The sequence below is a fragment of the Rattus rattus genome, chromosome 7 (assembly GCF_011064425.1).
Source record: "Rattus rattus isolate New Zealand chromosome 7, Rrattus_CSIRO_v1, whole genome shotgun sequence".
Taxonomy (NCBI): Eukaryota; Metazoa; Chordata; class Mammalia; order Rodentia; family Muridae; genus Rattus; species Rattus rattus.
Window position 1 is genome coordinate 20,868,133 of NC_046160.1, and position 23,550 is coordinate 20,891,682.

At 43.4% G+C, this 23,550-nt stretch overlaps 1 protein-coding gene across 1 annotated transcript in view; it reads left to right on the top strand.

Moving 5' to 3' along the window:
* Positions 1-23,550, top strand: part of LOC116905630 (ALK tyrosine kinase receptor-like) — a 188,454-nt gene that overhangs the window by 19,535 nt on the left and 145,369 nt on the right. Inside the window, exon 3 of the mRNA XM_032908612.1 lies at positions 6,894-7,058. Coding sequence (XP_032764503.1) covers positions 6,894-7,058 — 165 coding nt within the window. The remainder of the gene's footprint in view (positions 1-6,893; positions 7,059-23,550) is intronic.

Below are 23,550 nucleotides of genomic sequence, written 5' to 3' on the forward strand. Positions count from 1 at the left end.
AAGCATCAATCTTGAACATTCATATGCACATATATTGGTATGCATGTGTGTGCATGTACACACATATATGTGTATGTGGGCTTGTGCATGAGTGGGCACACACACATAAACACACATGGGTGAAAAGGTATATATCCTTTGTTCATTACCGTATATGAGCTCATAGAGTTCACAGGAGATACAGTATTTAATCGTCATCATTCACGGTAATGTGCTCCCCTAGGCACAGATAAGGGAACCAAGCCTCAAGTGGTTAAATGACTTGCCTAAAAGCACAAGACCAATTGTTACAGTGCTGGAAGACTTTCCAGGAACTCTCTGGTGCTCTTTCCCCTTTCCTCCTAGCCCAGTGCATTCTCTCAGCCCAATCTCACTGTAGCTTCTGGCCTATGAACAGACCTTCTCACCAGCAGGGAGCTTCCAGCAATCATCAAAGAGCAGTCTATTGGCAGAGGAGCACATCTAGTTTGAGAGAACCCTAAAAGCCTTCGTGGAGATGAATTGAGCCATTCGATCATTGGGAGATATTTGAAACCTAGCCATGTGTGGTTTTGCCAGCGTATTCCAGAAACAACAACAAACACCAGTGGATTTTTGAGAATTTTCCTAATTGTATAAGTTATTGCTTTGTTTGTTTGTTACCCAAGGCTTTAAGTAATTGTAATAAAAGCCAGAGGGTTTTAGTGCCATTTCTGCAACCTACCCACTGTGCATCCTTTGGCACACAGAAACATCCACAATGTTTCTGGCCTCAGTTTCTTCATCTTAGATGGACTCCAAAGTCCTCAGTGACTCTTAGGGTCTACAGTTGAGAAGTTCTGACAGATCTCTTGAGGATATAAGACCTTGGCTTATGTCCCAAGATTGGCAGCTGCTGGGGGAGTTTCCTTGCTCTGGGCACAGTCCTAAAGACTGATAGTTTAAGAATGCTAGTTTCTCTTGACCTGCTTAGTGAACTGTCACTTGGGATGCAGATGTTTCTAAAGGCCAATGGCAAGAGCATCACCACACATGCCTGACACCTCATGTGGTTTCCTATGAAATACACAGAAGCAGACTTATCAGGAACACACTGGGATGTCTATGCCATAGAGTAAGCGAGCCCAGATAGATGTCCCAACAAGTGGATCCAGGAGAAGGAAGAACTGGTGGTCACTTGCTCTGGCATTCAGCTAGCTCCAGGTTAGTACTCCCTAGGGATGTGCCATTCAAAAGGCCCTCACTCAAGCAGGGGAAATGCTTTTGTATTGTGTGGAGGACTCTGACTAGTACCATACATGACTCTGGGTAAGCTTTTCCCTTGCATGGGTCTAAGGGTTTGTCCAATGAAGGAAAAGGTTTTGACCTCAAATGTCATTCACTCTGTGTTCCAACAGTCTCTGGGATTGTTACTAAAAGCAAAATCACCTGCAATATCCTATAAGAGATAATACTAAAAGGGGCTGTCTGTCACTAACTCCTTCAGCCTTGTGTCTAGATCCCCACATAAAGACTATTCCTCACTGATAAACTGAAATCTGTATTAAGATGGGTCTGGCAATTCAAATTAGCAATCTTCCAAAGTCTGTTGACAACTTGTGCTAGAGACAAGACCCGAGAGCAACTGCTAACTTGAGTTTGAAACACTCTTGATAGAGAGGAAGGGTCAGTGACATGGGGCCCACAAGCTTGACATTGTCTCTTCTTGTTCATTCTACAATATTTGTTTAACTTTGTGGTGCAATTGCTCTCTAAAGCTCCCAATATGCCCAAGGTCACCTAGAAAATGGCTGATTTTGAGATAATGTCTTGAAAACTAAGGGTAGTTGTTTGTTTGTTCCCTGCCTGGAAACTGACTTAGATTTAGGAGGTTTAGAATGCCTTTGGTACATCTCTGGGTTAACACTTTGAAGATTTAGGAGACACAAAGGACCATTGAGGGGTCCTCAGGGCCATCAGGATACAAAGGAGGACTGATGGATTTTCTAAGCCCAACCAAGGGGAAATCCAGTGTCTAAAGGCACCAAGTCTCCTTGTTGCCATTCTGTGGTGTTGTTATAGACTTCACAGGAACCCTGCTCCGTGATTCTCTTTTCCTGGTTTGTGGCTTGGGTAGGAAGCCCCATTTCCACCTCAGTTGCCGATGTCTGAGGCAAGACCTCAGGCATTGCTATTGCTGTTGTTAGTTTCACACGTTGCTAGAGACCAGAATTCCACCCTCAGATAAGACTGTTCAAATAGGCTGCCATTGTCAATCCCTCCAGTTATCCATTCTACAGCACGGCTCGGATCAGTTATCCTACATTTTCCTGCATGAGAACATTTCACACTGAAGCATTGTTTTGAGGTTACTGTTAGATTATTAGGGGTTTGAAATGTGGCCCTATCCTGGCAAGTTCAGGACACACACGCATGCGCGCGCGCGCACGCACACACACATACACACATACACACACACACACACACAGAGAGAGAGAGAGAGAGAGAGAGAGAGAGAGAGAGAGAGAGAGAGAGAGAGAAGCTCATTCTTGACCAGTTGTACAACTTGCTTGAGGCTGCTTTAATGAGTATTTAAGAATCTGGGAAAGGTAAAGGCCTACTTTAAATATCACATACTGGTAGCCCCTTCCAGTGCTTGTGACTGATATCTGTAGGTCCTTTGGTTTGGCTGTGAGACCAGGAGGAGCTGCAACTGTGGTCCAGGAGAGTCTGTGGACCCAAAAATGACAAGGGCTTCAGGGATAGGATGTTCCTTTTCCTTACAGTTTCAAATGCAGAAATGCAGGTTTAGAGAACACAGTCTGCAGGTCCAAGAGCCATCATGACTATGCCCTACCAAAGACTTATTTTATCCTGCTTTGTGCCCCTTTCAGCAGTCAGATCATTTCTAGAAGATTCTATTGTCTTTCTTTATGAGTGGATTGATAAGAGAGTCCAGTATCAGCAATAGTGATTGAGTGTAGCTGCACACTCAGCAGTTTGGAATGGTAGCTGTCTTTCTTTCCTAGTTTTAATTGGCACATGATAATTGCTTGTCATTTTTAAATAGTCATCTTCTCATAGACCAACTGGGTATATGCAGTAAGACCGAGATCTGAGATCTCTTGACCCTTCTGAAGGTTGCAGTCACTGTAAAGGGACCTGACACTGAGGAGCAATAGATCTGTTTCCTGAGGGTGGTGCAGAAGTCTCTGAAGACGTGAACTGTTGACAGAGCTTGTGTCAAAGAACAGTCATCTCCACATACTTACTTTCCTCTATGCTGTGACCAAAAACACTTGATGAGATGTGATGGAAGGAGAGAAGATTTGCTTGGGCTCGTGGGTTTAGGGGAATATCATGGAAGTAAAAACATGGCGGCCACCGTCACTTGAGGTGACTGGTCACACTGTAATCTGATCATGAAGCAAAGAGAGATGAATGCTGTTGCTCTGCTGGATTCCTCCTTTCCTTTCAGTCAACGACCCCAGTACATGTGCTGCCCTCACTAAATGTGTCTTTCTTCTCAGCATTCCCCTCTGCGATCACCCGCGTAGACACACCCACATGTGTGCCTCGTTAATACCCTAATTGCTGTTTATTGTGATAAGCCAACAACTGAAATCAGCCAGCACATTCAAAAGTTATTTAATTTGGTCTTTTTGCCCATGGATTTTGATACTGAAGCTATGGAGGGGAAAGGCAAAACCCTGGATCTACATCATGCTCCAGTATTGTGTCTCCTGGCTCTCCCTAGGAGTGGGCGGGTGGGTCTTGTCATCCTAGTAAAAGTGAATGCCCTGAGCTTCAGTTTCCTCGTCTGTGGAGGAGAGAACACCACCTACTTCTTAGCATTGCCCTGTAGATTTAAAACAATGACAGAAAAAGAAATGTACTTTGAATGGTCCCTAGCAGATAACCCGAGGGACACGCACTGGGTGTCTCCTCCTTTGGGTGTGACCCAGTCTTGGCCAGGGAAAGGCTGAGCACTTGTTGAATCCATTGATCACTCTAAATACTGTGAGAGGTTATAGCTCCTGCTTCATAGGCCCTGAGTCAGAAGAGGGCAAAAGAGAGGTCTTTAAGAAGCACCCTCTATGTAGAACCTTTGAAAAGGCTCAAGTTTCTGAGTTTTTCCTAATATTGTTAGAGAAAATGATATTATTGCCTAAAGATATTAAAGGTGGTTTAGGAGCAAAGAAAAAAAATAACAACAACCTGCTTCTCAATGTTTTATAAGAGATTAAATCAGAATGTAGAAAAATCCAATTCAGTTTCACCTCAAAATGAGCGCAATATTAACTCCGTTCCTATTTAAAGCCAGGAAGTACAGCTGTGATAGTTAAAGTGGGCCTGCCTCCAAGCAAGCCTTTCAAAACAAACTCATTGAATGATGGGACATTTGCATAACCTGCTTGACTAGGCAGGGTTTGACCCCCACACAGTGGATTAACACACTCCCTAGAGGCCAGACATCCCAGAAGTCATGGTGATCAGTCTGTGGTCTGTTTGCCTAATATGTACGCAGCCACACTTGCCAGGCAGCGTCTTATTTGGCACAATACACCTCTGTCTCAAATAGAAATAGGACATCTTTATTTGGAGAAGAGTAGATGCAGTAGATGACAGTTGTGGAGATTGAAGCTTTGGAAAAAGGCATCAGTAATTGTCACTGTTGGGTAGGCGGCCCCTCTCCCTTCCTCCCGTTCTTTCACATTCATGAATGTGGATGGAAATTTTGGGTCCTCTCTGTTGAAGCCGGGAGTTATTGTCACGCTTTCCATTTTGAGGGCCATTTTGGTATTGCAAAGGACCAAACGCAGTACTAGTTTTCCCCTGGTATTCTGACACCAGGCAAATTGCCTGGCAAGGCAGTATAAGGGGGTAGGGATGAGGCTCAGTTGATTCAGTGCTTGCCTAGGATGCACGAAGCCCTAGGTTTGCTCACCAGCACCTCATAAACACAGAGCTGTGACATACACCCATAGTCTGGACACGCAGGAGGTAGAAACAGGAGGATAGGGGTTCCAGATCATCCTCAATTATATAAGCAAGTTGGAAGCCAATGTGGGATGCAAGAGACCCTGTCAAGAGAGATAGGAGAGGGAGGGAGAGAGAGAGACATGGAGAGAAAGATAGATTAACAAAAGGAGCGATTCCACCACACACACTAGGCACAGCGTCATGGCAGCCCTCAGAGTCAGGCTGAACGTCTTCAGTGCTGATAAGATACCAAGGCATCAAGTGGCATGTCAATACAAGCAAGGCCCCATCTCCACATTATAAAGGGAATTGTCTGCGCCATGAAAGGGCAAGCAGTATTAACCTTAGAACCAGAGGAGACAGCTCCTGCAGAGCCACTGGGAAACATAAAACATAAATCTCTATTGCCCAGGAGCAGAAAGATACTTAATAGAAGTGTAATTGAGAGTTTTTTTCCCCTCTAACTTAGATAGTTTGGCTGTGTCGATGGGAATGACTTCAGTCCCACTCCGGGGAAGGGCCAGCTGCCCGTGGATATGATTATAGGACCTTCCAGCGACTGGCTGCTTGTGCCAGAATCGACTCCTCTCCTCAGCTAAGTTCTGAAATCCCCAGTAGCAGGCTTATTTTGGAGATAGAAGCAGTGGCCCCAGAAGCAGCTGTTTGAAAGCACCAATGTTAATTGGGAGCTAGCACCCATTAGTGTGGCCAGAGATTGATTGATTAAATTAGCAATAACCCTTCCAAGAGCAAGGACTTTGGAATCTTACAAAAGTTAAATCGAGAAAGAATTTTGGAAAACATCTGGCCAAGATCTTCTCTTTGAGGAATTGGAGGCCCAGAGAGGGTAAATGACTTCTTGAAGGTCGCCAGCAAATCAGTAACAGTGGTGGAGTGCCAGTTTCACTCGGTGCTTACTTCTAGAGTCATCTGCAAACCCTTTGTTATACTGATAAAGAAAATGAAATCTACACCTGAGAAGCGACTAGCCCAGCCTGGACTGTGGGAACCAACATTCCTTGTCCAGTGTTCCGTCCTTTCTACATGCAACTTTCTCTCTTTCTTCATAGCCTCACGGGTGGGTAAGGAGGGTCAGAAGCAGGTGGCTGAATGAGGTCTATTTACGGACATGCTCTGTGAATCCATCAGCATGCTCTTGAGAGCCTGCCCTGTACAAAGCACTTCAGCCATGTGAGACTCTAGACAGTGAATAAGGAGAGAAAAGAGAAGCCGAGAGGCTCTGTGCCCTGAATAGAAGTATACACTGCTTAGCACAGAATGGGTGTAATGGAGAGTTTTTCCCTTCTAACTTTGATAGTGTGGCCATGTAGATGGGAATTACTCACACACAAGCCCACATGGCACACAATTGTCTCAGGGTCAGGCTTTATCCTCCTGCCCTCCCCTGTGTCTCTATACTCAGTGGCTGATTCTCATGCTCTCTCAGGAGAGAGTAAGCCAGGCCCCCACAGTGTGTCCCTGTTAGTGACCACAGAGGTAGAGGTGAAGGGAGCAGGACAGAAAGCAAGGCTGGGGTAACCAACAGATTTGCTTCAATCTGGGACTTCTCAGTCAGACACTACAGGGCAGGGCCTGAACGCACCTTCTTAAGGCTTCTTGTATCACTCTCAGTGAACGGGGAGGAGGGAATGGAAAGCCAGAGAGCTGGTAAATACCAGAGGCAGACTCAAATTCAGACATAACTTGCTCAGACCAGCTGTGCTCACCCACAGTGAAGACATCTCACTCTTCCCAGGAGCTCCAGCACACCCAGGTTTTCACTGTCATATCATATATTTCCTTTACTGTTAGCAGCCTGGGGCGCTGGGAGAATTGCATCTTGCCTCTCCTGGATAGGCAGAGATGGAGGTTGAGGCGAAGGCTGGCATTGTGGAGGGCGGGGCTCATGTTTGGGGAACAGCTTGTCTCACTGACGTTTGCTGTCATTACAGGTCTGGAGTGCAGCTTTGATTTTCCCTGCGAGCTGGAATACTCCCCTCCCCTCCACAACCATGGGAACCAGAGCTGGTCCTGGCGCCGTGTGCCCTCTGAGGAGGCCGCGAGGTTGAACTTGCTGGATGGGCCAGAGGCAGAGCATTTGAAAGAGATGCCCAGAGGTAAGGGACTGTGTCCTGGGTAGGCCAGGACCAGGATTGGAGACCCAATTCCTTTGAAATGAAGAGGTTTTCCCAGCCCTGCACACACCCTTGGCTCCTTGGAAATGGGCTTTGAATATCTCTGTTTCTCCATGGCTCCTTGGCCCATGTACAACGGGACACATGAGTCTAATTTTAAGATGAATCCAACCCTTTACAGTTACCAATTAATAGAAGTAGGATTCTAGAACTCAACATAGAGTTCCCAAGGTAATATAATAACTGAATAACATGTTGATCTGTTTGTCTATCTGGAATGAGGTTGCCAAGAAAAACACAAGTCACTCAGTTCAATATGAATTTCTGAAGAAGATTTTTTTTTAATGTCTCAGGTGATGCTCAGAACAGACACTGAAACCTATTCTAACCTCATGGAAAACTTCAAGGTGTTCTGCATTTTTATTTGCTGAATCTGCCAATCTTCACTGGAAAGGCGCTGTGCAACTGGGTTGAATGTGTGTTTCGTGCTCACTCATGAATATTCAAGCCGCATGCTTGTTTTGTATGATGCTTTCAGCAGTCCTGAGCTCTTTATGAATATTGCCTGCCAAATTTCCAGGACCTGAAGAGTAGACACTGACTCATGGTACTGGTTACATATTTGGAGAGATTTACAGGGAGATGTGAAAACATTAAGCCTCACTCCAGCCTTCTGATCTGTTCCATGCCAAACCACAAGACTTCCAATTCCTTAGACACAGAAAGTGTGGTGGTTCCCTAAATCCAAAGTGTGGGTTTCAGGCTTTCAGGAAGCAATGAGAACTGAAATCGGAATGGATTTTCTGGACATTAGTGGGACTTGTCATCCTTTACTGTCCTGTTGGATTCAAAGTTAGTGAGGGAAAAGCCAGAACTCTGAGGAGGGGAGGGACTGGAACCAACTCACAGCTTGGGGTTTCATGTGCAGGTCTACATGCCTGCCATGATTAGGTCCAGGCAAGGGCTCTTTCCTTCCTGTGTCTGTCTGTAGCAAAAGCCACCACCAGAGACTGTACTGTAACCAAGTTCTTAAGAATGGCTCTCATGGGCTCATACATCCACAGGGCCTATCAGGGACAGAGCTCATGTGGGCTGAAGGAGGTGACATAATAGACAATGCTTTTGGATGAGTTACACACCATCCTCCAACCTTATCACCACAAAAAGCCTAGTAGGTACTGTCCCCTTCTGCACGGTCTTCTGGGCTCCCCTTTCTGCTTTTGTGCCCCTTTTGAGATTGCTTGAAGTTGATCCACGCTTTCAGCGACCCTTGCCTGGATGTCGATGTCTCATGTGGAGGTAAATTGCTCTTCACTGGGCAATGTACAGGGGTTTATAAATTATAGAAAGTGCTGTTAAAGATGACAAGTCAAGATATCTGAGCAGAGGCCTAGCAACTTTAACATTTTATATTATGAAATTTGGCATGTACAAAACATAGCTATAATACATATGTACAAATTACAGACGACAGGCTAAGCAATGCTCAAGTTCTCCCCACCAAGCCAAAGAATTGAAATGTTGTCTTCCCTTTGGTAGTCTCTTGGTTCCAACTTAGTCCACAGACATCTCTCTACCCTTGGAAGTAACTACTGCTGTAACAGTAACATATTGCTAGTATGCTAATCATTCATTTATCCTTCTTTAAGGCCTTGCCACCTAAGTGTGAGCCTCCCCCCCCTACAAAGCATTTATTAGATCTGAAGTCTTTTAATATAAATGGAATCATTCCATCATTCTGTAACCTGCTCACTCTGATACATGTATCTTTGGTCTATTGCTCTGTTGAATTGATTGCACGAAGGTAAGTTTCTTTTCTCTTTTCGGCCATTGAATATTTGGGCTACCTCCAGGCTTTTATAATTACCAATAACACTATTGTAAGCATTTTTGCAGATCTCTTGGTGCACCTGTCTGAGACTCTTTGTAACATTTAACAAAGATGGAATTGATAGGGTGTATCTTGGATGCATCTTGCATTTCATTAGGTAATGTAGATCTATTTGCCAGAGTGGTTATACCAACTTACACCCTCCCACTTGTGATGAGTGACTCTCCCACCCTGTGACCTTCATCCTCACTAATTATTAGTATTGTCAGACTTTGTCATTCATGTGCATCTAGCAGATGAGATAGTATTTCACTGCAGTTTAAATTTTCATAGGAATCTCCTAAATTTGTATGTGCATATGTGTACATGTATGTAAGTGGTTGGGGTACAGCAGTTGACATCCAGAGTCTTTCCTCAGTTGTTTCCCAGCTTAGTTTTTTTCCTCAAGATTTATTTGTGTGTGTTTGTGTGGGTGGGTGGGTGCGTACATACATATGTGTGTCAGTTCCCACAAAAGCCAGAAGAGGGTGTTGGGTCTCCTAGAGTTGGAGTTCCAGGAGGTTGTGAGTTGCCTTATGTGGTGCTGGGAACTGAACTCTGGTTCTCTAAAAGAACCAGTGGCAAGTATTCTTAACCGCTGAGCCATCTTTGGAAGGTGAAGGAGCCCTTCCATCTTTACTTTTTGAAACAGTATCTCTCATTAATTTCAGCCCCCAGGATCCTCCTACCCCTGTCCAAGCTAAGGTCATAGGTGTGGTGCTGTATCTGGCTTTCTGAGGATCACCTTGAGGGTCTCATGGGTGTGTAACAACCAGTTTACCAACTGAGCTGTCCCTGATCCTCAAAGGAATTCCTCAAATATTTTGAGTATATTTCTTAGATGATTATAAGTCACACCTTCACCTGTGTACTGTTGACCTAGGCCATCCTTCTGGGTTTACTCTGATTCATAGCCACTACTGTGGTTACTCTGGACTGTAAAACCAACTGGGCTGGCTAGTCTTACATCAAGTTGACATAGACTAGAGTTACTTGGGAAGAAGGAACTTAAAATGCCTCTACCAGATTAACCTGTGTCTAAGAAGCCTAAGGAACATTTTCTTAGTTGGTGATTGATATAGGAATGCTTAGCTCTATGTGTGCTGTGCCATCCCTGGGTGGTCCTAGGGTCTATAAGAAAGACTGAGCAAGCCATGAGGAGCAAGCCAGTAAGCAGCATTCCTCCATGGCTTTTGCTTCAGATCCTGCCTCCAGATTCTTGCCTTGAGTTTCTGCCTTAATTTCTCTCAGTGATGGACTGTGATGGGAAGGTTCTGGTGAAATAAACCCTTTCCTTTCAACGACTTTTGGTTGTTGAGTTTTAACATAGCAATAGAGATCCTAACAAGAACACAAATTTCTTAAAGTACTTATTTTTAATCACTATAGATTTTTATAAAACGGTTATATTTCAGGATTGACTGGATCACAATGCAATGATTTAGAGAACAGCTGGACACTGCGTGAATTCCACAGACTTGGTGATGTCACGGTGTGTCTGCAAGTTGGGACCTTTTACATGGTTTAAACTATGGCAATAAATTGTGCACTGATGACCTCTGACCTGCTTCTCTTCCTCTTTCTTCTTCTCATGACCTCTGGCCTGTGCGAGTCATACAGAAGACTATGAGAAACTAAATGAGGAGTTGAGGGGAGAGAGAGAAATCTCAGTATTGGGACACATAGCAGATGCCTTTATACTTTTATGAAGATTGATCCCAGAGGTCAGTGCATGCAGGGAATGCAAAGAGATATGCATTAGATGACTCAGCCAGGATTGGAATACACATTTTTAAGTACATGTTTGTCAATTTCAGTTTCTCTAAAAAGCTGTCATTTGTACAATGTGGCGGTGTGCAGTACCCATAAAGTCTGTGATACAAACAACAACAATAAAAGCCATTGTGTGTGTACCTGTCTGCTTTATCAGACTCTTCTGTGCATGCAGATGTTGCAACGCACTGTAAGGGAATTTCCCTACTGTCAGAAAATACTTGTTTTCTGTTCCAAATGAAGGTGACTGTATTAGTCAGGGCTCTCTAAAATAGCAGAACAGATGGGAGGGAGGGAGAGGGAGAGGGAGGAGAGAGAGAGAGAGAGAGAGAGAGAGAGAGAGAGAGAGAGAGAGAGAGAGAGAGAGAGAGAGATTCTTCTTCTATATTCTTTTATTTGGACTGGAACCAGCAAATATGGCCCAGATTTGAGATGGGTCTTCCCACCTCAAACGATTCAGTCAAGAAAATCCCTCACAGAAGTACGGAAGTGCTCAGGGGTTTGGGTTTTGGGTTTTAACTCATTACAGAATGTCAAGTTGACAACCAAGATTAACTACCAGAGTCTACTAAAACAGCAGGCCAGTCAAGACCAGTCATAGAAAAAAGGAGGATCACCATCCCTTTGCTATGGGATTTCTGCTCAGATTTTTCCAACCATGTATGCCTCTTTACTTTTCAAGGCAATTCACTGAAGTGGGCTGGTAAAATCTCTCGCTCTTCAAGGTACAGAGAGTGGATAACTTTTCCAGTCTGGACCAGCACTGCAGTCCCAATACTCTGATCCTCAATGTCTCTGTTTTTCAGCTGTTAGAGGGAGCATGCTTGATGACAAGGAGTAATGGGGTGCCCTTTAGGGTTTGATCTTTTTCTAACTGAACATTTATTAGTTGGATGGTATTTAGATTATGTTGCAATATTTCTTGTCAGGGATAAAGATGGGCCAGCCAAAGGTAGGGAAGTAATAACAATCACAGGTAATGAACTCTTAAGAGTATAAATTTTAAATGACTTTAATTTATGGTCCCTGTAACTGAGAAGGATATGGGACATACAATTTAGACCAGTAAGATAATAAAAGCGATCATTTTGATAGGACACAATATTTATAAATTAATAAACTCTCAAGGAATCATCAGGTTGAGGTGTCGTGTGACTTCAAATGCCTGGGGCATGTTTTAATGCAAATCTACTTCTGTACTTCCAGTGTTACAGAATGTAGTTTTCCTTCTTCCAGCAACACTTCCTTTTGGTCTCTGTTATGAACTCTAGATTAAAAATGTACGCCACCTTATCAGCCATTCCTAAGTGCCCCCTCCTTTGCTCCATGGCTTCCTGCATACAAATGAAGAATGAGTTTAATCATGAGTCTTTCCTGGAATTCTGAGTCTTAAGATTTACCTTTGTCTTATTTGTGGTGGTAGCCTAGATGGGAAACTGCTGGTAAAATTCTTCTATTTTTCCAAAAAGGCAGTGTACGGGTCTGATCATCGCTGAAGGAAGAACCCAGACTCAAATAGTATGCAGAAGCAAAGAGCATTTATTGAGCAAAATCTCCTGCATGCAGAGAGCTCCCCATTTGGAATGGAGATCCTGGTGTGTGCTCTGCAGGGTCAATTTAAAGCCTGTTAGGATAGGACTGGGTGACTTTTATCTTTCTTTCTCTTGGTTGGTTGGCTCTATCTCCCGGGGCATGGTGCCTTTGTGATTGGCTAAGGATCTGGGGACTTTCTAGGGTGGCAAGACCTACTCTGGCTTCCTGCAGCTGTAGTTGGTTGACCATGGGTTAGGTCTAGTCTCCCAAGCTGCCAGTTTACAGTCTGTCATGGAGGCAGCCCAGCTCTGGATAACTCAGTCTTCTCCTCAGCTTAGTTTTCAAATGGTTGATCCACCCCATCCCGAGGCCAGGAAAGCTTCTGAACATGACCAGAGTTCTCTAACACCTGAGTGGGAGCCTCTCAGCCAGCCAGTCCACACCGTTTGCCTGTTAACTACACATGATTACCCGAACAGATGTGTAAGAAACTGGTACAGAACAAATCCAGAAATGGCTCCTGTCCTAAATATGGAAGCCAAGAGCTGGACAACAAGTCACTGACAGGTCTCTGAAGGAGACTTCATCCTGTCTCTGTCCTGACTTTTGGTGGTGGCTGAGGGCCAGGGACATTCTCTAGCCTGTCGTTGGACCATGCCAGTCTCTATTTGTCTCTGTTTGTCTGAGTTAGGGATATGGGTCCTTGGATGTAGGACCTGCCTTAAATACAGCATGATTTTCAGGATTCTTAATTAAATCTGCAAAAAACAAACACAAAATGTTTCTAAGTGCCTTCACTTTCATAGGTATTAGAGCTTGGGGTTTTCTTCTCATATCTAAGTTGGCATAGACCCCATGTCTTTTTCTCTGCACCCATGGCCTGAGTTCTCAAACCTTCAGGACACCTAATGAGGCAGATTCAGAAGACACTAGTTAGTAACACAATTTCTCATTTTTCCTTTAATTCATTTCCCTATCTACAAGGTTTTAAAAGTCCTCAAAGAAACCTCAGAAGACTGCAGTGGTAAATATTTGAACTCTCAGATCCTTGGGACACTGAGACAGGAGGATTACAAGTTACTGTGTGCCTGAGCTGTGTAGTGATCCCCTGTCTCTGTTTCAGCCCCACACCCACCCCTCACGGTCCAGCCACTCTTGCTAGCCAGGGAGCTGAACTGCTGTGTGTTGCATGTCCTGACTCTTGATGCTTTGCTTATGAATAAAGAAGTCTGCCTGGTCCCCTCATCCAGTGATGTTCATCATCTCTGCCTTCAGCCTCCATTTGCTGATTGACTGGCACCTCACCAGTGACCCCCTCAGCCATAGAGCCCTACACGAGTTCATGTTTGCTCTTTCTAAAGGGCAAGTTCCACATAGGAACAAAAAGAGGAGATGTCTCCAGTGGATAGGACAGGCTGCCAACAAGACAGATGCAGAGATCTAAGGCTGGTGAATCATGGTGCTTTATCCCAGGAAGGAATCCATTCATTCCTTCCCCAATGGTGGCATGTCCTAGTACAGACTGTAGGTCTGGCAGTTACAACCTACAGGGCTCCGTGTTTGCCCCTAAGGTCACTTGGTTAATGAGAGTCAATACTTGCATAACTCACCTTCTGTATGTGAGCGGCTTTTATCAAAGACCTCTGGTTTTAGAAGGATGTTGAACCAATAGGAGTGGTCAGGGGTGATAAGCCACCTGGAATAAAAGAAAAATGCAATGAAGAGAATGTGTGATCTGCAGAGGAGGGATCTGAACAGAAAAATGTCCTTTGTTTTTACTGACTTTAGGTGGTATTGGACTGTCCATGTGAGTAGTCACAAGTTCCTGCTCCCTGAGCTGCCATCCCAGGCTTCTGCCTCAGCCTCCCGTGGTTTCAACTTTCAGGCAGTGACTCCAGGCTTTGATGTATTTCCTGCCCCTTCGTGATCTAAAGCAGTCGTGAGCATGTACTTGTGTGTACATTTATCTTATACATATACTCAGTTGTGTAATACCGTTGGCAGGGTTGAATTGGTTTCTTTTTAAGATGAAAAGAAGTATAATTGTAGCCACACTGAGGCCACTTCCCTGCTTCAATGGAGAGAGAGACTTCCTGCTCTCCTAGGTCAGCTCACCCTGGTGCCATGGTTACTGACTGCTCCGGGCCTTCCTTCTTCTAAAGGGGTCACTTAGTCCAGGTTTCCCTCTGCTCCCTTACTTCCCATAGCCTACTGACCAGAGACTCTTTCCGAGTATCTATATTGGGGGGCGGGGGGACGAAGGTGGCATGGGGGTGGGGTAGGGCAAGAAATAGCATCTAGACTGAGTGCTATTAACATAACGATTCTCTAAAGCCACAAGGCATTTTCCCTCAATGTAATTCTTAGACCTAAGGAACAGGATTACAATACAAAGACTATTGGCTTATCTAGAAATTACTTATAAGGGTGAAAAAGCAGAAATATTTTAAGGACCCAACAATTAGGAATTAGTTAAGTAATATATAGGATGCCCAAACTGTTGTGCTGTTATATTTATACTATGTGAATTATATAGCAGTTAAGAGCATGTACTGCTCTTTCTGAGAACCTGGATTCACCTCTCAGCATCCACATGAGGCAGCTCAACAGTACGTGTGACTTCAGTTCCAGGGGCATCCGATGCCTCTGACCTCTAACAGCACCTCGATATGCATGTGCACACACAAGCAAGGAGGAGGAGGAGGAGGAGGAAGAGGAGGATGAGGAGGACGAGGAGGAGGAGGACAAGGAGGAGGAGGAGGAAGATGCCTCTGACCTCTAACAGCACCTCAATACACATGTGCACACATAAGCAAGGAAGAGGAGGAGGAAGAGGAAGAGGAAGAATAAGAATAAGAAGAATATTAAGTTGGAAAATAATACATACTAGGTTCAATACTATTCACAAGAGAAATTGTTTTGTAAAGGGGAAAACAATCTGTACTCATTCACAAAGGCAAAGCGGTCTTTAAGGAAATAGAGCAGCCTATCCGTAAAAGTTACTTCCAGGTGACTCCGTCAGCAGTAACTCTTTTTTGGGCTGTTTAGTCGGTATTAGGATTTGAACCTGGGTACTACATTGCTTTCATAATACAATTGATACAGTGTTGCTTTCTAATCCAAGGAGATAGATATTTATGGTGGTTTGAATAAAAATGGCCTCCATAGGCTCATAGAGCGTGGCATTATTAGGAGGTGTGGCCTTATTGAAGTAGGTGTGGCCTGTTGGAGTAAGTGAGTCACAAGGGCTGGGCCTTGAGGTTTCGGAAGCCCAACCTAGGCCCGGTGGCTCTCTCTTTCTTTCTAGATGTAGAACTCTCAGCCCCTCTCCAGCACCATGTCTGCCTACTCTCTACCATGTTTCCCACCATGATAATGGGTTAAACCTCTGAACTGTAAGCCAGCCCCAATTAAATGTTTCCCTTTACAAGAGTTGCTGTGGTCATGGTGTCTCTTCACAGCAACAGAAACCCTACCTAAGACAGTATTCTACTGAATTTGTCTCGGACTTTTGAGGAGGTGGTGGTATTAATTGCTTTATTCCACAGAGTCCCAAAGTGACAGCGCCACCAGCTGGGGTAAGGTAGACAAGCAGATGGTTAAGTAGGTTGTTTTTCCCTTTGCAGATGGAGAGTATAGCGTACTGTCAGTATCAGCTCACAAATCCAGAACATTCCTACATCTACCAGATATTGGCTCAATTCATCTTTGATGGGTGGACCAAAATAGCTGTGAAATTAAATGAGCAATGAGCTCAAGAAGAACACACCAAGGGACCAAGTGCAGCATTTAAGCAGAAGTGATGCACACATCCCCTTCGTTTTTATCCTTGACCGTACAGATGTACCAGAAGGGCTGTGGATGGTCACTTTTCCATGTAGCAAGATTCCCTATCAAGCTACTATCACAGAGTAGACATGTAGCCCCTTGTTCTTGCCTCTATTGAATTCACATTAGTTGTTTGGGTTATTCATAGAAATGTGTCCCTCATCTCTTGAGCTGTGATGACCTTGAGTCTTGGGTCCTGACCCTTGAGCAGTCACATCAATGGCTTGTGATTTGTGCTTCATCCTACTGGGATTCTGGTACCAGTCTGGCCGCTGGAGCTGGGATGGGAGCTTCTGAACATCTCCTGGACCTCGTGTCCTTTCTTGATGGTATGAAATAATTCTGTCCAGAGGGCAATGGGGAATATGTTAGTTTTCTTTCTCTTCATTGTAACAGGATGTCTGAGAGACAGCAAGAATTCATTTAGACTCACAGTTTTCTAGTGAAGAGGCCCAGCATGTATCCATGGCTGCAGGGAGTTTGTCATGGGTTTCCGTCTTGGTGGGCTAAGAGGAAAGAAAAAGGGAGAAAGAAAGACTGAGGAGAGAGGGAGAGGAACAGGAGCAAGAGGATAAATAAAAGAGCAAGCAGGTGAGATGGGGCTGGAGGGAGAGCATCAAAAATGGTGATTTAAATAAGATCCACCCCTGGGAGTTAGACAATTAAGACGCAGAGCCTCGCTGGAGGAAGTACATTACCAGGGGTGGCCTTTGAGATTTTATAGCCTTGTCCCACCTCCAGCTCACTCTCTGCTTCCTTTGTGTTGCTGAAATGGGAGCAGCCAGCTTCCCGTTTTAGTCACCTGTCACCATGCCTTCCTTGTCATTATGGCCTCCCCCTCTGGAACTATAAACCAACATAAACTCTTTCTTCTCCAAGTTGCTTTTGGCTATGATGTTTTAACGTAACTGATAGAAACCTTTAAGTACCTCCCACTAGAGACCCAGTTTCTCCAGCGAGGCCCCCACCTCCAGCTTGATGGTTACATAATTTTTCAAAGCATCCCGCTGAGGTCCTGGTTCAAACAGGTAAACCTGTAGGCACACTTTATGTTCAGACTCCAGCAGGGGAGGTAGTTGTCAGAAGTAAGGAAAGGAGGGCAGGAGTTAGAGGGAAGAGGTTGGGCTGTGGTCTCAGGTCTGCCATTTGGAGTATTGCTTTCCTCTGTTGAGTCTTCAGTTTCATTTTTGGTGTGTGTGTGTGTGTGTGTGTGTGTGTGTGTGTGTGTGTGTGTGTGTGTGTGTGTGTGTACCTATGTGTACATGGTGTCAGAGGAAAATGACAGGTATTGTTCCTAGATACCATCATCTACCTTTTTGTTTGTTTGTTTTGTTTTGAGTCAAGTTATCTCATTGTTGCCTTTGGCTCCCCAATTAGTCTGAATTGACTGACCAGCAAGCTCCAGGGGTCTTCCTGTCTGTGCTTGGCAGTATAGCTTTGTGACCATATGCTCCATCATGCCTGCCTTGTTTGTTGTTGTTGATATTTTATGTGTTTGTTTTGTTTTGTTTTGTTTGTTTTCATGAGACTTCTGGCTGTGGCATTCAGGGCTTCCTGACTGCAAGGTAAGCACTTTACTGACGGCCATCTCTGCAGGCCCAGGGTCTTCATCTGTAAGGTAAAATGCTAGCTTAGATGACCAAAGCTCCTTTTTACCCCTTTAAGATAAGGATTATGCATTTCCAATATGAGGACAACTAAATACTGCACAAATCCTAGGCACAGAAACCCCACCAGTCGGGAGATGACAGTCTCCATGTTGGCCAGTTTCTAGAATCTGAACATCCTGTGCCTCTGGCTACTCTTGGGACTCTGGGATATGTTTCTCATAAAAAAAAATAATCAATGCAGCACCCTAGAGGGAGCAAGGAGGGGTCTTCCAGCGGCTGAGCTTGCCAGGTGAGCTCCTTCTGGCTTGGGAACCTGGAAAGGAATAGCAATAGAATGCTTAATACAGGAGTGATAGGCAAATACATACAAGCCATACAAACACACATGTGCACACGTGTGCATAACACACACACACACACACACACACACACACAAAGCCTTTAGTAAGCTTCTAATTGGCCCTAGAAGTTAGTCCCAGGTCCTAGGCCAAATGAAACAAACGAGAGCTATAGTCTATAACATGTTTTTCCATCTAGCATCAACCTTGATTATCACAACACAGCACAAACCTATTATCCTGACATAAGTGTTGGTAAACCGAGGCTAGAAAGTAAACTGTAGAGGTGACTGGCTTTCTCTTGTTCGTTACATCTCAAGAGACTGGCTCAAGGCCCAGTATGAAACACATATTCAATAATTTTTGAACTATAGTTGTACGGTGGACAGCAGTCAGATCTTAAACTGCAGTGTTATGGACAGTTTGTCAGTTTTCTTTGCTTGTTTTTGGTTGGTGCATGTGTGTGCGCGCATGCATGTCACCTAGCCACCAGGCAATGTAATCCCTTTGGAAAGGGTAAAGGTCCCTGTGACCAGTTAAGCTGTTCACAGTACTTCCGGCCTTTTAAAAGTGGAAGGAACCTTGTCAATGAACAGGAGTAGCTGGCCAGTTTAGCTCCTCAGTTGGTGAATTTTGTGGGTGGGGCCAGATGATCTATAAAAGTCAATGGAGCTCTCTCTTATTTTCCCTCTTCCTCTTATAATGAAGCTTTTATTAATGTTATCTGGAATTTTTAGCCTCACTGGTTTCTATATATCAAGTGCTTCAGATAAGATACATCCTAAAGAAATATGAGCTCTGTTTAAGAAAAGCCATGAACCACTCCAAATTTATGCCTGAAGAGGTGTGAAAGAAAGCCAAGACCTTGCAAGAAAGAATAAAATAAAATCCTCTTGGATGGGATGACTATGGTATAATTCTACTTAGAGCGGAGAGATAATCGTTCCTCATTCAAGACAGAGAAAGACTGGTTCAATGCTAGTCGAAGAGAGATCTGGGGGTCATTTTATCTCTTTGGGTCTCCTTTCTGACTTGTTAGAAAAAAATCAATCAAAATAATGTGCAAGAAACCATTCTGTAAACAGGAAAATGGCACAGGAGAATAACATGTGGGCCAAGGTGATAAGAGTTATTCCAAACTCAGCAGCCTGAAACTCTTGGTAATGCTCTTCCTCAGGTGAGAATCGCGCACTATAAAGCAAGAGGCGTGATGGGTCCAGGTGTCCATATGAAACATTGTCTATGTGTATTCTTACACGCACGACTTTATGGATGTGGCAAAGAGTGTGCTAAGAATGAACCTGCACCTGCGATAGCAACCTTTCATGAGTATTGGCACTAGGTGGCTTTCACCCAGGAGCATTATCTTTTCCTAATTTCTCCAACCAGAAAAAGCAAGACTCCTTTTAGAAGTGGAACTGTAGCAGGTTCTAAAGAAAGCACAGCCAATCAGAAGGTGGCTCGGTCAGCAAAAAGCTTATCATGCAAGCGTGGGGACCTGAGTCTGATCTCTAGCACCTGTATAAAAATGCCCATGCTTTTAGTCCCACCATTGTGGAGGTGGAGGCAAGGGGAGTCCTGGAGTTTCCTGGCCAGCCAACTAGCATAGGTCTAGGTTCAGTGAGAGACTTGTCTCACAAAAGGGGTGTGTGTAGAGCTATGGAAGAAGATATTTGATCTAGATTTCTGGTCTCTGCAAACAAATGCATACATGTGTATGTGTGCACACATTCACGTGTGCACACCATACAAACTTAGGCACACAAACAGATCTCAGGGTCTGTCACTGCCTGCAAAGTATCCTGATTGTGGCCTCGATTATTCTTGTCCAAATGATGCCAGTCTATGCTGGCACCTTCTGCTTCTTTAAGATTCATAGCACTGACTTGGATCATGTTTCATCAAAGTGCATTTGTTGAGTGTCATTTCTTTGCTTGTTAATGAAACCATTGGCATATGTCATGGGGCAGCATCCTGTGTCTCAGTTCTCAAGGATTCTAACCTGCCCTGTGCTCTTTTGGGCAAATTTCTCCTCTCTGATGAAGTCAACACTCTACATCAGAAGGCTTCAGAAGAGAGAACAGAAATATTCTGGGAATAAGGAATTATAGCAAGGCACTCATGGTGATGATAGAATGTTGGCTGTATGTTATCATCACAATATAGTAGACAAACATTAAATTCACTTCTGTGTCAATTCTATGTGCTCTGTTAGAGCCTTCTGTTTCTAATATTGCTACATTAATATAAAGTATTGCATATATTCCTTAGATTAATGTGCCTTTCCCATTTACTGTAATTTTTTCTTTATCTTTTCTTCACTTGTTACCATGAAATGTTTATATCCTACAAGCTTCCGTGTTTTAGTGGTGTGTCCTTGAAGAGTGCAGAGTTCAGTGTGGCCACTGCTGTCTCTCCCATGTCTAAGTGCATACCACAGATTATGCTGCACTGGGCACCATTATGTACGGATTTGATAAAGATCGCCAAGGGTAGTATAAAGAACAGAACCCTGAGAGTAATTAATACTTGCAGAATGAGGATCTTGGGAAAGGCCATAAACCCCAGTGTTTTAGATAAAAATCAACAAAATCATTTGGCCTTCCCATGATGCTTCACTCTTTTTCTTTGCTATCTGTTGATATTCTCTCTGCACCCCTGCCCCCTGAGTTTGAGATGGATAAAGATTCTTTGTGTGACTGCGTGGGGTCTTCTCAGGTAAACTGTCTGCACTGTAGCGGGAACATCGAGAGGTATTTGAAGAGAGGGGAGGGAGTGATAACCAGAGGTTCAGGCACACAACTAGACTTGTGTGAATTAGGAAAAACAGACAGACCACCTCGTTGTCTCTAGTTGGAGAACTTAGGAAAGGACACCTCTCCTAGATGAATACCACCTAGGTTCAGGACTCATAAAGTGTGCCCAACTCTTTCCTTGCCTCCCTTGTTAAAGCTGAAAGCATTGGGGCAGAAGAGGCCTGGCAAACAGGATTGGCTGTCACTCAGTCTTCCAGGACTTCCCTGGATAACAATGGCAAAATCAGACTCACGTTTGCCTTTTGTGTGGCATATAGAGAAAGGTATATTAAGGAAACCTTGCTCATCAGAAAAGCAGGCTTAGTTGCCTAAATTGATAAGAGAGTATAGCTAATTCTAGAAACCTGTGAAAATGAAGAATGAATGATACAAATGAAAAGCCTCATGCATTTATTGAAGGGATAAAGCTGAACAGAGCTTCCAGCTATGGCCAAATAAAGAGATTGGAAAATTCTCTCTCCCCAAATCAACTATAATTCTGGACAAAATCAATGGAAACAACCATTTCATTGTTCTAAAATTGATCAGATGTAAAGCACTCGGAGATGCATGTATGCTTTAGAAATGTTGATGTCCAGGTAAGAGGACTCACAGTCAATAGGGTTATAACCTGGTGCCCCTCTTGCCCACTCAACTCCATCAACACGGACAACCACCAGAGCAGACAAGGAGGATCAACAGTGTCTCTACCACAGTCAGAAGGAGTGAATTTGATTTGAATGGGCACAGAGATCTGGGGGTGTCCGTGCTAAGCAATGTCTGAGCTGAAGATGACTCATAGCAGAGGTAAAGCATACAGAGGAGGGAAAGACATTTGCCAGTCACAGGTTCTGGTCCTGGACTCTGCAGAGAAGTTTTGTATGTTCTCAGTGGGTGGGGGACAAAGGCCAAGTTAACCACAGCTTCCGAGCTAAACTGTAGGGCTTTGCGTATGTGCAAAAGACATGGAAACCCTTCCTAGCCTTAGCACTGAATACTGTCCTTTACCTATACATAGCTGGGCTGGTGTTTAGTGTTCAAACATAGTCTCTGCCTCAGTGTTTGTAGACCACTAACTGCACAAGGAGAAGCAGTAAAGAGCCTTAGAAAGAAAATGAGCACATGACAAAGAATCCACAAAGATTCATTGCAAGGAAGGAGCTCATAGATAGGCTTGTTCCAGTTGCTAAGCAACAATGGAGACAAAGAGAGCCCATGACAACCCACAACAATCTTTAAGGAGAAAAGCAGACTTTGAAGTTGCTGCACTAGAGTGTCTAAAATACCAAAATTTTACCCAAACCTAGAATACATCAAAAGAAACAGAAAGACATTGTTAAAGAAATCAACAGAGATAGCTTCGAATAACCTTGTTTACTCGGTTAGAAATACAAAGACTTAAAATTAGATATTGTAAATATGTTAAAAGAAAAATTAAAATGTTTAGGGATTGAAGTAAATTATAAGTCAGTTATCAACAGTAACTAGGAACTGAGAAGTTGACTGAATAAACACATTTATAAGAACAAATGAAAAGGTCTTAAGTGAGAAAGTTCTGAGATCAAAGTGAAAAGTCCACCGACGTCCACCAGCACAAGAAGTCAGGAATGAGAAGTTAGTCCAATGTGTCAGTTTCTAAACATACATGTTGACAAAATACCCATACACATGAAACAAAATTACTTTTAATTTAAAAAAATTAGAACTATCAGTAGTTTCTACAACTCTTCTCTCTAAATTGATTTATAAATTCATTGTGATACCTAATCAAAACTCCAATAGTTCCTTGTATACTTTTTGTGGTTTAAATGTGTGTAGAAGTTCATAGAATCTAAAATAGAAATAACATTCATTGTAAAGGAAAAAACTGGAGGAATTTATGGTTAAATAATATATACATAGAGTTGTGTATGTATAATATATATGCATATATACAAATAGATATAGCCTCATTCACATATCAATATGCATATATGTGTGCATGTATATACATACCCATAAACATAATGAAGACAGCAGATGAACTGAATGAGGAAAGCAGTCCTTAACTTATGGCCAGGAGATTTGTAGCAATATCATCATGATAATCCAGTAGTAGGGAAAAGACATTCTTTGTAAAATTGGTGGGTGTTGGAAATTCGCATACCAATACAAAGCCCTAACCATTCCCACACATCATACATGAAAATTAACATGGATCACAGGTTCAAATGCAGGACTTAAAATTACAAGCTCTCTAGGTTAATAACATAAAATCTTTGTGGCTTTGAGTTAGCAAAAGTTAGTAGACACAACACTAAAATCTAGAGTCATTATAGAATTAATAAATTATTTTTATCTGAGTCAAATTTTCCATGCTTCGAAGGACACTGTTAACAACTTGAAAAAACCTAGATGAAAACATTTGCAAATCATGTATCATAATAAAAGAACTGTACACAGATTATAAATAAGTCTTACATTTCAATAATAAGACTAATACCCTAATTTAAAAATAAGATTTATACCACTTAACTCAAAAGGATTTAATCAGAATTAGGATAATATGCTGTGTGGGAGCTTTCATCGGCCACGTCTGCTGTGCTGTAAAGACTTGCTAAGTGACAGTAACATTGTACTCAGAGGTGTTGCACACACTCTGTGAATAAGGATCATGGCAGGTGGACAAGTGGCCTTAAGGACACTCAGGGCAGAAGCCGCCTTGTCCACGGACAGCCATATCTTGAA